Source organism: Drosophila subpulchrella, chromosome 3R (genome assembly GCF_014743375.2).
Source record: "Drosophila subpulchrella strain 33 F10 #4 breed RU33 chromosome 3R, RU_Dsub_v1.1 Primary Assembly, whole genome shotgun sequence".
Taxonomy (NCBI): Eukaryota; Metazoa; Arthropoda; class Insecta; order Diptera; family Drosophilidae; genus Drosophila; species Drosophila subpulchrella.
Genome location: NC_050609.1, coordinates 18007271 through 18025009, shown reverse-complemented (window position 1 = coordinate 18025009; position 17739 = coordinate 18007271). Strand labels below are relative to the sequence as shown.

General features: G+C 44.1%; 1 protein-coding gene across 2 annotated transcripts; it reads left to right on the top strand.

The window, feature by feature from the left end:
• The first annotated feature begins 2 nt into the window (after positions 1 to 2).
• On the top strand, positions 3 to 17575 carry LOC119563150. Of its 2 annotated transcripts, none has more exons than XM_037876409.1 (5): positions 3 to 429; positions 12942 to 13736; positions 14897 to 15111; positions 15451 to 15946; positions 16015 to 17575. In XM_037876409.1, the coding sequence occupies exons 2-5, from the start codon at positions 13265 to 13267 to the stop codon at positions 17154 to 17156; spliced, it is 2325 nt and encodes a 774-aa protein (XP_037732337.1). In that variant the 5' UTR covers positions 3 to 429; positions 12942 to 13264; the 3' UTR covers positions 17157 to 17575. The 2 variants fall into 2 exon arrangements, with proteins under 2 accessions (XP_037732337.1, XP_037732338.1); XM_037876410.1 differs by having other exon boundaries at positions 15451 to 15940; positions 16015 to 17156.
• Positions 17576 to 17739: the final 164 nt, after the last annotated feature.

The following is a 17739-nucleotide window of genomic DNA, read 5'->3' as shown; positions in this document are numbered from 1 at the left end:
CGTTGGCCAGCGCGGTGGATATTTCGCATATCCGCAGTATTCCAACCCGTAACGGTATCGAAGTTTGATTTTTAAAAATTTTGACCGCCATAAAAAATAAATAATATAATAAAATTAATAAACAAATCCGGTGTGCGTGCCAGTGCTTGTGTGCTTTGTCTCAATGAAATGCCAAACTAAATAAGCTTGGAAAAGTTTTCCATCCAGTTTTTATGGCAACTTAGTGGGGCCCAAAAAAGTGTCAATTGAATTAGCGTCTCGGGGTTTTGAAAAATAAAATATAATAAGCAAAAGAGAGATTATAAAGGCGCAAACGGCTGATTGGAACGCAGATTTTATTCAAATTTGCAGTGGTGTTTCTTTCGATAACACAAAAACAAACCACCTGTGGCTCCTCCTCCGATTTTTTGGTTCCTCCTCTAATTCCGGGTAACTAAACTATTTGCTTAAGCAGTTTACTTTAATTTGCGTCTGTTGCTAATGGAAACACATGAGAAAACCACATATGTATGCTAGAACCCATTAGAAAGAAAATCAATAAAATTCGGACAGAGCAATATGTTTATGCTAACCGCAAAAGGGAACTAAATATTTACTTTCACAGCCGGGAAAAGTCGGAAAAACTCTTCACCTGTTGCACGTATCGCATGTCCTGTTGATTGGCTAATTGATAACATCCAGTTCCGGTCATCAGCCAACTATATGTCCATCAATCCATCCATAAGTCCATCCATCTGTCTATCCATCTACTCTTGACCCTGCCAGCGGGCAGCGCATTAAATCATCCCGGGCAAACAAATTAGCAGAATGAGTGCATCAATAAACAAAGTTCACCTGTGGCCCCCCGCAATGTCCCAAAAATAAAGAAGACATCTGCAGTGTGCATCTAGAGATACATCTTGTATCTTTTGGGTTGCAGTTTCGTATGACTTGTGGCGAATTTTTGGAATTGCGCTCGATGGGCTGGGAAATAAAGCGAAATGAACCGAACCGGGCGAGTGAACATCAAAAGCGCTTTATCGCAATGGGTTTGGATGGGCTGGCTGGATGGTATATGGATGGGAGGGCGGGCGTACTATATCTATCTATCTATCAGATGCACACGGCGCTTGTAACCGCAATTCGCATGCTACTGCACCGAACCCCCGTCCTGTCCTTCGAGTGCCTCAAGTCGCCAGTGCTCTTGATTGCGCCTTTGTGTATAAATTAATTAAATTAAAAGTTTCCGGTTAAGCCTCCAAACGCCGACAAACGCGGCACTCGGACGCAATTGCATTCGAAACTGCAGAAAACCGATGCACTTGCCGTTTTCACTTCGACTTCGGGGAGCTTCTAGTGATAATCGCACCCTGTCGATAAAAGAAACTCTCATAAAAAATAAATAAAACAAACCCAGACGATGCAAATATTTATAGTTTGTGTCAACAAGTTCTTGGGATTCCCCGTTTAAACACCCAGTGTTTGATTGCAATGGGCTCTTATCACTAACTTAAGCTGCTCCAGATACAGATACACGCTAAAATTACAAAAGGGGGTGCATCAACTCTGATAAGGGGATAAAAATAGCAAATTATGTTATATGTAAATTAAATAAATAATAAATAAATAAATACTAAGGCCAAAGATTGGTAATCTTCATATTGAACTTATTACTAGAGAAACGTTAAGAGCATTTAAACTAATTTCATTTGGAATTCATCATTTCAACTAATTATATTTCCTTATCACCATATGTCTGACTTCAAGGAATTTTCAAACCATATTTTGTTTATACAGGAAATATTTGAAATTTTGAGGAATTGTTTTGAGTACTTTCTCACAAAAAAAAATTCCAGTAAACATTTATATTAGTTTTAAAAATGGTTTTTATGTTTACGTGTATGTTTTTGATGATATATTTAAAGGAATTTCAAAAAGATTGGTCAGTTGTAGGATTTTATGATTTTTCATTTAATAAACCACTCATCCTTACAAGACACAAACTAATACAGATTAGTGATAATAAAAATGTTATATGACCTTAGAGGGCACATGTAATTTCTTTGTCTGTGTGACTGAGTGGCTATTTCAGGCACGTTCCTCAGGTCCAAGGCTCCCCGTAGCTCTCTCATTTGGCTGCCAATCCTTTTCCTGGGAAAACGAAAAGGAAACGCCTCTCCCCGCCGGGAAACGTGTGCAGTGAGTCGGGAAAGTCGAACCCTGAGATGGATTCATTAGGCTCCTCCTGACACCGCCTGGCACCCAAACTCTCCCATCCATCCAGTCCAATTGCTTCTATAAATATTCCGGCAGACACATCAACAACCTCCCGAAAACGTCAGCACTTGCCAAAATCCAAAACCGCGACGCAGCCGATTTCCAAACTGCTCAGTGTTTTGTGTTGCAAAGTCAACAGCTTGGCCAAATCTGATTTCGATTCGATTATACGAATTTAAAGTAAGTCACGCAGTGTTTTTTTAGCAGTTCCCCTGGTCCGAAAATCGAAGATATGGGGGGTATACACATAAGTGGGTTGCGGCTGGGAATTAGCATCCAATTAGAAGATAATCGCTCGCTAATTCCGTGAGTAAACTACTCGCGAAAAGATGGCCCAAGTGTCGCAGATTTACGGGGCTTAAGCCTCGCCCTAACCCTGTAATAGCCCCACTTTACTATACCCCCTAATAAAAGTCCTTGAGTGCCTGCAGTTAATGTGCAGTCGACCTTCACGCCAACTAAAGAGCAATTGTCAATATTTTGACAGCAACCCCCGTCAAAAAGGGGGCGAAAGGTGAAAGGCGAAAGGGGTGGGTTTTCGATGATGAATATGTTGGCGACATATTGCAAATCCCAGTGGATGAGTTCGACCCACGTGTCCGGGAGGGGGCGGTGGGAGGTGGGCGTGGCTCACCTAATGTTGACATCACTTGGCCATTTGATGGCCGCCTTTATGAGGGGCTTTAACAACCTGATGATAAAGAGCGCCAGCGCGATGTGAACTCAACTGAACTGGAGGAAAGTGAGGCGCCCTTGAGTGGACTCCAATTGATGGCCAATTTAGCGCGGCTTTTTGATCCCGTGCTCGGTGCAGAGAGAAAAATAATTAAAATTTTAGGAAAAGAAAAATAAAAGTACAAATACTAAATACAGATTTTTTCAATAGCTTATCTAATACCATGGTAAATACATACTTTTACTATATTTTATTATTACTATTACTATATTTATACTATACGAGTAGTAACATTTTATAAGAATTGACATCACAATGATGTGATAATAAAGGGGTAAGGAAACTTATATCATAAACTAGTTGGGGAAGTAATAACAACATATTAAGAAATATATGTATATAAAATCTCTGTATATAAATCTCGTTTTGTTTACTTATATTAATATAAATTTTACTGAAGTCCGTTCTTCTCAGTGTAAGCATTTATATTGGCTACCCCACTCACATTCTCCTCCATCCGGCAATCGCCATCGCATTGTCCTCGCATTGTTCCCCGGTCATATGGTCTCGTACCCTTCAATTACATTTATCCTGCCTTAAATTGATGGGGCTGCGAGCAACAGTTGTTGTACAGGAAAAATGGGAAAAGGAGGATTACTCCCAGGGCGAAAGAAACATATTCCAATTGCATTAAATTTGCATTGATCAGGGGGAGTCCTCTGCTTTCTCGGAGCGAATAAACCTCCATGGTGCCGAGATAAAGATGCAGATGCAGTTTCCCGACGTGGATTAGTTCACTCAACTGATGGACCCGCATAAGGCCATTACCAATGGGGTGGATCAGAGTGGATTGCTCCCTGTGAAAGTCACCCGCCCACACCCACCGTTCGAGATGAGAAATTATTATATTTGAAAATTTTACATAATACCAAAATAGAAACGAGCATCGCGCATCGAGAGATTCGTGATTCAGGGCCAGCACGTGATGGGGAAAAATAGCAGAGGAGGAGGTGGCACCCAATGGACTGTCCACAGAGCAAAAATGCACATTAATTGCGGCTCAGATTCGAGTTCAGTCAGCTGGCCATTCATTTATGGCATTTGCCTGCCTGCATAATTAACAAGTCGAGGCGCTGGCTTTGCATTAATTATGCTCGATTTAAATCGGCGGAACGGCATCAGAACAGAACAGTCATCTGTTCAAACGTAGCAAGTGATAATTCCCCCTTTTGGCACCCAAAAGCCCCTCGGTTACCGGTGCTTGTAGGTATATCTCCACTGTTTACTTGTGCCATTAGACTCCCCAGAAAGTCAGATAGTCAGAAAGCCTCACTCTAAATGATGACTCACGGCGATCAATTTGATGTCAGCCCATAACCAGTGTAAAATTCGTTCTTACATTTATTTGCTTTCGAGCACCCTGCACACATTTAGCAAAATTGGCGCAACTGAAGAATTTAAAATTATTCAGAAATCGTAAACTGTTTACAGCTGTGTCTCTCTGGGTGTGAAATATCGAGAAAGATATTCAAAAAGAATGCAAGTAAAGAACAAGGAAGCTTTAAATCTTCAATGGAAAACAATTTAGGGCTCAGGAAATATACACAATTCTTTCTGAAACGTATCATTTAATCTGGTATCATAATATAAATTACTTTTCTGTTTTATCAATACTTTAATACTTTGGCATATAGCAATAGGAATATATACTTTTTATATTTTCCTTAGTGTCATATCCTATTGGAACTCAACCTTTAAAAAGATCTAAGCACGTTTCAAGCACTATAAAAGCCCACACAGTTCTCCAGCTGCATATAACCCATTAAGGCTCTTGATCACATCCACATCCCGTCAAATCGATGGGTGGTCCGGCCTACCTGGGCACGTCGCGGTCCACCCCAAAAATGGGTGAAAGCAAATCAGAACGTAATAAACTTTTATAACTGCGCATCCCTAAACGACAATAGTCGACAATATTCGGTTCGATAAACAGAGAATCTGAGATCGTTTAAATGCAAATGCCTCGAGTATCAAAAAGTATTTTAATGGTTTTTAAGAGAGGAGGGCGGTGTGTGGGTGTTCCAGCACGCAGGCTGCATTAATTTACTTGCAACTTTGTGGAATCGTGGACAATGCGAATCACATCCGCCGGAAATGGGCAACTTCGGTCGGAGAGAGGGGGGAGTGGGCGGTTGAGGGGGAGGGGGAGGGTCCACTAAGCCAACTTGGAAAGTTATTAAGTTTCAACTTAGTGCGCCACTTGTTGGCCAAGTTCCTCTTTCAGGCGCAGGGATAATGGATGGCCCCGCTGGCCACGATGGTCACGTCCTAATGAACAGCTCCACACATCATTAGCGGCGGCCTAGGGCTCCTCCTGCCTCCAGCGACTCCGGTTACGGGTTATTTTTTCGGGGCACTGCAATTAAATTTAACTGCCTGCCACGATGGAGGCGAAACTTCCTAGTAAGCCGACAGCTGGCTAAAAAAGGGAACTGCGTTCCCGGAGATGATCCTTCCAGCTCTGGCATGAATAATGCGCCATTAACACCCAGCGAATGCCTTCCTGACTGGCCCCACTATCTGCTGGGTTTTCTCATCTCCTCCTGACATTCATCCTCCAGAGAAACCCCCTCAATGGCATTCGGAATGCAGAGCTGACAGGACGTAAGCTCCTGGGGACGGCGACATTTACACTCAGCAAAAAACTACAGAAACTTCTGGGAATCCTTACTGTTGGGGGAATAAATAGTATGATTTTAAATTAACTTAATTCAGAAAGGTAATAATATAGAACAAGAAACACATACCATCACATATAATTTACCCAAACATTATAATTATTTAAGTGCTTATGTACATATACCATGTATCTACACTTTTCATGACTTGGATTAATATTAAAGCTCTTCAATAGTATATGGGAAATTTATTCATTAAATAGTTTTCATGTATAATCATTGAAACTAAAGGAGCTCCTCTTCTTTTTCTCAAACCCTAACCCCTTTTCCTGAGTTTTTTCTCCTCAAGAAAACCCTTTTTTGGGGCCACTTTTGAGAACCCACATTCCTCCATGTTGTGTGGTTAGAGATATCAAGTCCCACATTCCGAAATGGCTACTCTTGAAGTGTAGACGTAACTGCTGCGCAAATCCCCACCTCGGGGTTAGGGGCTCAGGCGTCCGGGGGCCAGTTACCAGGGGTCAGGGGTCAGAGGAGAACTGGCTAGGTCCAGCCAACCGGCAACTGTAACGAGCTGCGTGTCATTGCGCCAAAATCAACAGAAATGCAAACGACGAAACGATGTGTGCTGTCGCCGGTCGACAGATACATGTGAACTTGGCATGGGGAGCTGTCGACTCCTCCTTGGGAACTTGGCAAACTGGGTAACCGGGTAACCAATGGAACTGGCTGTTCTGTTGACAATGAAATGCCAATCTGCCAATCTGCCAAGCCGTGGGATGTGCCAGAGTGGTCAGGACGTGTTGTAGAACAAGCAAACATCAATAGAATCTTTATTGGCTCCATAAATATTTGAGCGCGGCCAAGAGGTGGACCTCTGTTTAAGTCCTAACTCCTTTAAAAGAGTACGGAGAATGGGGTTACTTATGCAAGGCCGGGGACCTTCACAATCTGACATTTGTCCTTGGCAGCGGACGTCTTAAGCGGCTTTAAAAAACTTTCTTCTGGAGCGGGCCAATCTGATGGATGCGGCCGCTGAATCTTTCTGACTCTTCATGCGTAAGCCGAATTCAATCACAGGACCTCTTAATGGGCCAGTCAGGATGGCAAAGGGCTGGGGAGTCGAGTCCTTAGGGGTTGGTTGGCTTTCGGTGGCTCCACCAGAGCTCCTTTATGGTTTCCACTGAAATAGAAAATTAAATTAAGATGGCAGCTGTCGTTTTTTGGGCCGAGAGGGGCTGCAACTCGAGGGAATACGAGTCGTATGAAATATTACGCATACGCAGCGTTGTGCGGCATTGCTTTGTATGGTGAAATGCGGTGTCTCCAGCTTGATTGATTCGACTGTCCGGCTGGTGGACGAAACAAAAAATAAAACAAAGCCCCCCAGAGGCTATATGTCCCACATACGGATGCCAAATAATTGGGAGACAGCCTGGGACCCCAAAAAGCCTCGAAAACAAGGCGCGCAGATAACAAACTCATAACATTTAATTACGTACAATTTACTCATATGTTTACACCGCCCAAAAAAGACAGATAAGGGCCGAAATGATGATCTCGCATTTGCGGCTGCTTCGTTAGCGATTGCTCACCTCAGGACACAATGGTTTTTTCGGTTCTGATGGAGGTGTCACTATCACTATCACTGGTACTACCATTACTGTCACTGTGACTGTCATTGTGATTGCGATTGCGATTGTCACTGGGCAATGCGGTAGCCGCCGGACTTTACTCGTGTTCCTCTGCCATATAACTCATATTACTCCTAGGCCGATTGCCGATTGGCGATTGTCAACTGCCGAATTGGGAATTGGTGGGGACATCTGCCCATCCCATTTTCAGTGTACTGCACAGTGGGCTCAGCTATAAATGATTTATTTATGGTATAAAAATAGAAGGAGTTATGGAAATATATTTCATTATAACACTTAAATACCATCCTGGTACAAAACTATTGTACGCCTTAAATGATATACGATTTTAAATTAATACAAGCCCATGAATTGGCTTCCGAATAAGGGAACTATACATATTTTAAATGATTGATAACTATAATAAATAATGTACTTCCCCAATAGTACTATAAAATATTTATACATATACATTATATCTAAATCCAAAAAAAAATAAAGGCAAATAAATTATAATATTTAAAACATCATTCATATACTTAAGATCACTTAGATCACAATGGGTTACAATTTAAATAGACCTACACTTCCTCCCGCTCCACTGTGGCCCGTTCTGACGAGTGATTATTCACCCCGGGACTTTTGCTGGCCCGGCGTATTTATTTGCCGGACCAGACCCCTCTTACTATGTAGTTATCTATCAACATGCCAGCGCCCTGACATGGGAAACTCGTCACTTGTTCCCCGGAGACGATGGATTCAACTGTTATTTTTCAACTATTAGTTGCAGTAAAAGCCAGGGAATCCAGTAGGGCTGCTCCATCAAAGATCCCCCATTGCCATCAACCATGTCCGATATCCAATATTCAAATGCAATGGGCAGACTGCACGTGATCTTAACGTGCTTGGGTACTTCAACAATGCAATCCCCACCGGAATCGGGCAATCGGGCAATCGAGCAATCGAGCACCCAATCCCATCCGATATTGCCAATGATGACTGGCCGATAAGCCACCTGTGACGTGTGAAGATTTGAGCTATTTATGGCCTCGTTCCCAGCCACTGAAGGGATATCCAATATGTATATTTAGCACAACGCCTTTTCCTGTTCTTTTTTCATTTCATTCAGAACCGGTTAGAGCCGGAATCTATATTGCATTTCCAGTCGATTGCCCTGATGTATGTGTATCAGTGTATCACCCCATTTAGAAGGATTCGCAATTACGAACAAGAACTATGCAAAGTGCAATCAGCTCAGGCCGAGGCAAAGGAAGAACTTTTCACCAATTAATTTGCCAGCTCTCCAAAGCAGAAAAAATTGCGTATCACTGTGGGGCGGGGGTGGTTGGTATATAGAATATATAGGGGTTTTCCAGCTGCAGCTACTCGTTTTGCCGTAATTAAACGTGTGAAGCGACGCAGGATGACCACGCACAAAAAACGCAACGAAGACAAATGGCCCGGGGAAAATACGGAAGTATAAAATGGATAACAAGAATATGGAGAGCCAATCTTAAAGTTCAAGCAGCCGCAGGAAGATTTAGCTTCGCCTCATTCGAGATACATTTGAATCTGAGCCAGCAGATGGAGAACGTGCGACTGCAAGCTCACAGCTATCGGCAACAGCTCAACTTTTACCAGAGGGGTTATACGTGAAGGTCCTTGGTCCGCGGTCCTTCCATCCTTATCGCCAACCTCATTTTTCAACGCCCCTCCCCAGATAGCGCCTTGTAATAGAAACGCACTTTATCTGCTGCCAACCGGCTCAAATAGCAACCACACTCAGGGAAATATGTTTTTCGGTGTTACCTAAATTTAATTATATTTTGTTACTGTTATAGAACTCCCTTTTAAAATTATACATTCTACTTAAGAAAATATATTTTGGAGATATTAAATTTCCATTTTAAATAGTTATACCCGTTACTCGTAGAGTAAAAGGGTATACTAGATTCGTCGGAAAGTATGTAACAGGCAGAAGGAAGCGTTTCCGACCCCATAAAGTATATATATTCTTGATCAGGATCACTAGCCGAGTCGATCTAGCCATGTCCGTCTGTCCGTCTGTCCGTCTGTCCGTCTGTCCGTCTGTCCGTCTGTCTGTCCGTCCGGATGAACGCTGAGATCTCGGAAACTATAAGAGCTAGGCTATTGAGATTAGGCGTGCAGATTCCTGAGCTTCTTACGCAGCGCAAGTTTGTTTCAGTAGAGTGCCACGCCCACTCTAACGCCCACAAACCGCCCAAAACTGTGGCTCCTACAGTTTTCATGCTAGAATAAAAATTTTAACTGAAATGTCTTGTTCTCATCAATACCTATCGATTGACCCAAAAAAAAGTTTGCCACGCCCACTTGAACGCCCACAAACCGCCCACAAACTTCAAAAAATCGTAAATATGAACGCCGATATCTTCGAAAATATCAAAGATAGAGAAATGGGATTTCAGATTTAGATTCCTTAGGCTTAAGCGCAGCGCAATTTTGTCACGCGAATATGCCACGCCTACTAGAACGCCTACAAACCGCCCAAGCCTGTGGCGCCCACAATTTTCACGCTAGATAAAAAATTTTAGCTGAAATGTATTGGTATTGTCAATACCTATCGATTGATCCAAAAAAAACTTTGCCACGCCCACTCTAACGCCCACAATGCTTAAATCTGTCTACCGCCGGTAGGTGGCGCATTTCAGTCTCGCTTTGCTGCTTGCATATCTCCATTTTCCTTTGGTCCCTTTAGCTGAGTAACGGGTATCTGATAGTCGAGGTACTCGACTATAGCGTTCTTCCTTGTTTTACTATAGAATTTATTATTTTAAAAACCAAGTTCAAATTGCATGAAGAAACAACTTAATTTCTCTCAGTGCACAAAAATGTTAGAAGGAAAGCGCAAGTGTGCACTGCAGATGCAGCGAGCTGGAAACACTTTTCTGGCTGTTATTCCGCTGGCAAGGCCAAGAAAGTGGCCAATTCGATGGCGACATGGTAATAAACTTAATGCCAACTGATTTTGACAGCCCTGCACTAACACTTTGCGAGGGTGGAGCAGCTGGGATTAGGCAGAGCCTAGGGAAATGGCCATGCCATGCCACTTACCACCCTTTTATGAGCCTGACAAATGCGCGAAAAGTTTGAACACTTGTTTCGGGTGGGGAAATTGGCGAACCTCGGGGCGTATGAGTTATGTTATGCGATCTGCCAAGGAGCGGAACTGCCTTGAACTGGAGCACTCGGGTCCGCTATACAGCAGATTCCGATTCCCAGTCACGTACGCCCACCAAGCAGGCATACCATATCATACCACAAGCCTGTCCTAGAGACCGATTCGAATTATGAACGCGTTAGAGCTTCACTAGCAGCTCGTGATTGAGCTATGGCTTGTCATTCAGAGAGTGTCATAATGAATTCAACAAATGAATTCAAACAAATCATAGGTGTACTGGAAGAAAAATTAATTAAGATTCATATAATATGGTTTAGTTTTATATGATTTGCAATAGATAGAAATTAATTTGATCTCAAGTGAAAAAAATCGGGATTGGGGATCTATAAATATACCAATTATGTTAGAGAACATTAAAATTTTAAAGGCCATTTATAAATGCCTGTTTTTAAGTGGCTGAAAGCAATGCTTCATGATTTCATTATATGTTTTTGTGTTCCATAAATAAACTTTTATATAAAGGGAGGTTTATCTGTTTATCGAAAGCTATAAGTTCACATAATTCCATACACTGCACCCTTAGTTCTATACATATTTCAAAGACTTCCCCGTAGTTTCTCCCAGTGCACAGATTAAGCTGCGAGGTGCCAGGTGCACTGACCTGAGGCTCTTCTTTGGGGGCGACTCTTTGGCATTGGCCTCACGCAGTCCACGGTCGCGATCGCTAATTGCGTTTGCCAAATTAATTAAATCGGGCCATTTGTTGATTGAGTTTTTAACTGAAAGGGGAATGGAATGGGAATGTGAATGGAAGGGGAATGGAATGGGAATCGGAATGGGAATCGGAATGGGAATCGGAATGGGAATGGGAATGCAAATGTCTGCCTGTTGCTGCCCCTTTGCGATTGAATTAATTAGGCAAAAGGCAATTAAGCGAATCGACCTGCTCCGGATGTCGACCCGAGGACTCAGCACGCGAACAGGGTCTACGGGGACTACTCCTGACCCCAGACCCCAGACCCCTGACCTCTGACCTCGCCCCAGCATAAATTCCATAGCCAATAAGTTGGGCAATAAGTGGGTGTCTCCCATAAGGGCTGGCTAAATAACGGCGTTAATTCGACAAGCCCTTTCCCCGTGCCTTAGTGCCCAGTGCCCTAAGTGCTGCGCGTTGATGAAGTACAATAACCACCATCCTCCATCCTGGCTGGCTTTCACTTTCCACTTTTCCACTTTCCACTTGATGAATCGCCAGGTGGTGGCAAAGGGCGGAAAGGGGGCCAATTAAATGGAAAACGTTTTCATGTCCCGCGAATTGTTGTCGTGGCTTTTGATGGATGCACTCTCGCCGCCAAAACACTCGATTGAGCAGTCATACCGCCCTGTCCCTAGTTTCCCCCAGCCACCCTATATGTACATCCCATCCATCCTTTCCCATTTCTGTTTTCCCGCTTGGTCTCTGCTCCTGAGTGAAGGCTTCCGGTTGGCAACCACGCGCTTTAAGCCAACCGCTCACACGCTTTTTGATATCGCGGCGCGACTTCCTGCGGGACAAATCCCGGAACCTCTTTCAGCCTCACTCTACGCTCGAGTGGCGGTAAACAAGGGAAATCCTACAAGAGATATAGAAAGTGCACCCGGAAAAATCAGTCTGAATGTCTGGATACACCTAAACAAATTCAGATCTAAGCAAACAAATAGGGTAGATTTCACTACTGATAAATGGATTGTTTTCCAATAATATTGGGGATTTCTTTAAACTATAATGCACAATATAATCTCTTTAAAAAATTATTAAAAATACAATTTCAAAAACAGCACATGAATAATACTTGTATGTGATTATACATTTTTAAACAGAGCTAGTGACTAAGTAAGTATTCAGCAAATAAGACTGATGAATAATGAAAACTTTGTTTTTGGAATTTAATTTATTTTCCTTTAGGGAGATTGCAAATTTTATAGCTTAAAAACTTATCTTAAATGATGATTTATTTTTTCCAAGTGCATGATGCTCTCTTATTTATGGAACGTCAGTTTCTGTGTTGTTCTTGCTGTTCCCTTTCTTTTTTATACGTTTTTTATGATGTTCTACAGCACCCGGTTCGATTGTCTGGCAATTGATTTTGTTGCTGGTCGGAACTTGTTTGCTTTTCGAGCTTTGTATTTGCTGCACACGAATCAGATAGCTCTGTGTGCTCGCTATAGATACCCCTTACTCCATCCCCCATAAGCCGAAACCAAGCCACCATCATCATAAAAGCCATGGAAGTTTCAACATTTTTCAATGTAATCCTTGAGTCCTGAATTTGATGGCCTTCGAGTACCATCTGATTATCCAGGGTACTTCATAGTGGGGCGTTCCTTTTGTTGTTTTCACGAGTGTAGCTTACCGACACGTTATCGCTGTGCACATGTATTTTTTGGCAAATATTTATCAATTTATTACACTAAAAAATTGCTACAATTAAGTTGTGTGCTGCGTGTGTGTAACAAACGTGCCGAACGATGATTAAGTTTTCCTCTTTTTTTTCCAGCTAAATAGAGAACGTCGACAGCAGAAAAACAAATACATCAGGGAAAGGAAAAAAAAAGGGAAAGCGGAGAAAGGGAAAGCGGGAAAGCAGGCGCAACCGCAGGGCGGCGGGCATGGCGTATACGCAATGCGCAGCATGTGCTATTACTATCGCTGCTACTGCCACGGCCACCTCGAGTCAATTAGGGAGTTCACACGCCAGCGGGCACTGTAATTGAAGTCCACCCACCTGTTCCGCCCTGTTCCGCCCTCCATTAGCCACTGACACCAGCCTCGAATACTCGATCGGAAGAGGGAAACCCCCGCAGGAAAACCGAACCCAAAATGTCCGCCTTTCGCTATTTCTCGATCACGGACTTCTCCTTCGAGGGACCGCTGCTCCCGCTGCACGCGGCCCACACGGAGAAGGATATGAAGGGCTCGGACAGTCCCAGCTCCGACCTGAACATCCCCTATACCGTCTTCGAGGTCCTCGTGGCCATTGTCAGCATCATCGGCAACGTCCTGGTGATCATCGTCTTCCGCAGGGAACGAAAGCTGCGCCGCCGCACCAACTACTACATAGTTTCGCTGGCCATGGCCGATCTCCTGGTGGGCTGCCTGGGCATACCCTTCGCCATCCTGGCCTCCATTGGGCTGCCCAGGAACCTGCACGCCTGCCTCTTCACCGTCTCGCTGCTCGTGGTGCTCTGCACCATCTCCATCTTCTGCCTGGTGGCCGTCTCCGTGGACCGCTACTGGGCCATCCTGTATCCAATGGCCTACTCACGGAACGTCCGCACCCGCACGGCGATATGTGAGTACTTTTTCGATCTATGGGATCCATGTAAGGGTTCTACAATAGACTATAGGAGTGCTTAGGATTCAGTAAGTTATGTGTTTTTATGCAAGAACGGAAAAGCCTCAAGATAGTATGAAAACTTTTATTTTAAAAATTCATTTTCCTTTGATATAAAACCTTTATGTCGTTACTTTACTTTACTTATAAGTTCTATAGACAATATATATAGTCCAACACCTCGGAGGCCGTTATATATAAAGAGTTGCAAACAACTTTTCCTCATTTTATTTTTCTCATATAAAAGTTCTATAAAATAAATGAAAGGTTTAATAAGGATTCAGTTGTAGTAATATTTATTTTTAGAACGGAAAAACCCTCTACATGGTTTTATAAATACCTATTCTCAAGCTTTTTAAAGGAGAACCATTCATGGGCGCTTTCTGGGTTCACCTCTTTGTAAGGATATTGTCAAACAATTCTTGCTTTGAGGTGTCCATTGTTTAGTATTGTGCCTTTGTTGCCGTGATGCTAATGACTCTGGATGGCTAATATAAGCCACATTGTTCTCCTTTCCATTCCTGCCATCGACCATGTTTAAGTTGTGGCTTGGATAGGACAAAGGACTCTCTGCAATGGAACAGATGCCGTAAAAACAGCGCACGAAAGTTCTTAACTAATAATCCTAAACTTAAATACACAAGGTTTCGATAGACGCAACTTCAGATCGAAGATTAATGAAAAATATGGGAACCTCAATTTTTCCAATTTCCAAAGTCAGACCGGAAACAGAAAGTTACGCTCTAAGGTAAATATATCTTCTTACAAGAAAATGAGAAAATTAAATCTAAAAGTCAGAAAGATCATTCAGGATTAAAGATGAAGCATAAGCATTCAATGAGTTGAATGACATTTTTCTAGCCCAACTGCTATTTCAGAAAATGAGTGATTAGGGGGCACATTATTTGCGTCATTTGTTCGAAACTCACCCTCTTCGGCAGTTTAGTTCCCCGCAGTTCGATAAAAGTTAATACAAAGCTGTGCGTAGAAGAAGATAGTACATAGTTTGCCCCAGGGGATTTCTGCAATCCCCTCATATGACGTCTGGGGAAGCTCCTCCTCTGCAACGGCTTCGGTTCAAGGCCCTCTGATAAACCCTTGCCCATCTTTCCTTGCAGTCATCATCTCGATGTGCTGGGTGGCTGGGACGATAGTGGGCTTCCTGCCTCTCTTCGGTTGGTACAACACGGAGTTCAAGTACGACGAGGAGTGCCTCTTCGTCGAGGTGATGGACTACAACTACCTCGTCTTCCTCTACTTTGCCACAATTATCACCCCGGCTCTCCTGATGCTGGGCTTCTACACGCACATCTACCGGGTGATCATTAAACAGGTGAGTGGATTGAATCTTCAAAAAAACTAAAATACCATGTAAGCCATTTGTTTGGCAATCATAACTTTAATACGATAATAGTTTTACTGAAAAGATTAAAGTAACTACTGCTTTGTTATGCAAAATTCTGTTCTTTTACATACACTAATGGGTAACCCATATAACATCTTTAGAATATTTATTTAATATCATAACTTAAGCAAGGATTTCAGGAGGTTTAAGCCTGATAGACTAGAGATTTTTATGGGAAGAGCAATACCCTTAAAGCGAATTTTGAAAAGTCTTACCTCAAAGATTTGATTGCATTTTTCTAATCAAATTGAATTCTCCCAACCCCAGGTCCGTCAGATCGTAACGATGAACCCCGCCTCCGATCTCAGTCGTCGCTCCTCGGCGGCAGTGGTACAGGTGACGACTCCCGGAAGAGCTGGACACACGGGCACAATGCTGCGGGTTCTGGGGGCCGCCAGGAAGCGGGACGTCAAGGCCACCCAGAACCTATCGATCATAGTGCTGTTCTTCATGATCTGCTGGATTCCGCTGTACACGATCAACTGCATCAAGGCCTTCTGTCCCACATGCTATGTGGCGCCCAGACTGACGCTCTTCTGCATCATCCTGTCGCATCTGAACTCGGCTGTGAACCCGGTGCTGTACGCCTACCACCTGAAGGACTTTCGGGCCGCCTTGAAGAACCTGCTGCTGAAGATGATGGGCGTGGACATTGACCAGCAGGCGGAGGCCATCCACCGGTTCTCGGTGGCCAGCCAGCATCGCCTCCAGTCGATGGACTCCAATATGCGCTCCACGCAGCCGCGCCTCTATGTGGGTGAGTGTGAGTGCGCGTTGTCTCCAGGGATTTGGCTGCAAAACCCCTATAATTTGGGATACCTCTTTCCGCAGATTCACCCATTTGGCTGAGGCAGCAGCAGGAGGCCCTGAAGAACTCCCAACTTTTGCCCAAATGTGGGGTGGTATCTCCCTGTTTCAATAACATCAACCAAACGGTGGCCGCCGTTGCCTCGGTGACCACGGAGATTGAGCGGGAAATGTGGAACATAGTGGAGGCCTCCAGTGGCGCGGAGTTGGGTGAAACCAGCTACGAGTTCCCGTCCCCTGCTGCTCCGGCCTCCCAGCGAAGCAGCAGCTCCACTGTGCCACCTGCTCCTCCTGCTCCTGCTCCTCCGTCGGCCAAGCCCACCATTCCGTCCGCCTCCTATGACAACCACAACTACAGCTTCAGCCAGGATGAAGATGAGGATGACGACGATCTGGAGTTCGAGGATGTCTTTGTGCCAGCCAGCTCTGTGCCCAATCCCCCGCAGCCAGGCATAGATCCTGTGGAGCTGCGACGCTCCTTGGCCTTGGTCATGCGGGAGAAGCTTCGATCCGATGATACGGACTCCAGGCCGCCAATAGGTAACATCCAGGAACTACCCATGGATGCAGAGTCCAGGGAGAGACCCCTGTCCACACAGACCTCCCCCACAAATGGCCCTCTTCCGGCTCTTCTGCGGGCCAAGCTATTTGCTGGCAACTCCAACAGTGCTCACTGCCTGCCAGGATCCAAGGATTCGGGATCCGGATCTGGTGTCTTTGTGATCGATAGTGAGGCGAGTCCTGGTTCCAATGGGCACAAGCCCAAGTACCGCAAGGGCACCGCTCTGACCAGGAGTTCCCTGAAGAAGAGCAGATCCTGCAATTGTAGTTCCATTGCCAAGGGAAAAGGGGTTCACGACGAGCACAGCAGGGATCTGGACCAGGGTCAGGGATCCTCCTCGCAACAGCAATCGCAGCCATCCAACCATCCCTCAGAGAACTTCTTCGGTCCCCTGAGATCCGTGGGCAGCTTCATGCAGCATTCCAACCTGTTCCACTTCCTCCAGCCCCACAACGCCCGTCCCACCTCATCGACGGCCTCGTCTTCGGCCTCCACGCCCACCGCCTCACCACCGCCGCCGGTTCAGGAGGGATCGGTTCCAGTGGTGGTTTCCGGTCTGACCACCTCCTCGCCCTCGCTTCTGGCGACCAGTGCAGAAAGTTGACCTTCGCCCTGTCATCCGGATAATCCAAGGGAAAGGGTTCAGATTCAGAATCAAGATCAGAAAGATATAGAAGGGGTGGAAGACGACCCCTGAGGAAATACTCGCAAGTCAAAGCTTTTACCTTAAGTACTTCTCTCTCTCTCTCTCTCCGAAAACGTTGTCAAATTCTATATCGGATCTAGATCAATTAGTTGGGTAGTGACATACAGAGCTTAGGAGCTACGCGCATTTATTTCGAGTGTACCGTCAAATACGTTTCTATGGACTAGTTAGTTGTGTACATATGTTTAATGTTGTTAGAGTATTTTAATGTGTATGTGTCTGCTTATGTATACCTGAACGTCTGTGAAAACCAAGTTAAGCCATGCGACATGAATTTCAAAGTTGAAGTTAAATAAAGCGATTAAACAAGAATAAGACGTAATGGAATGTTTGATTTTAAGGGGGGCTTATGGTTTATATACATTGATGAATATACCTTTTTTTTTGGAAACCTATATGAAGTCATAATGCTGATCAAAATGGAATATACTTTTTGAAAGGGTATACAAATAGTTCTATGCCTGGCATTTTTCTTATAGCG

Bases quoted from the DNA above. Each gene is read 5' to 3' on its own strand.
- LOC119563150 (XM_037876409.1), top strand. From the start codon at position 13,265: ATGTCCGCCTTTCGCTATTTCTCGATCACGGACTTCTCCTTCGAGGGA. The intron at 15,112-15,450 runs GTGAGTGGATTG...TCCCAACCCCAG, and splicing joins ACCGGGTGATCATTAAACAG to GTCCGTCAGATCGTAACGAT. The intron at 15,947-16,014 runs GTGAGTGCGCGT...CTCTTTCCGCAG, and splicing joins GCGCCTCTATGTGGGTGAGT to ATTCACCCATTTGGCTGAGG.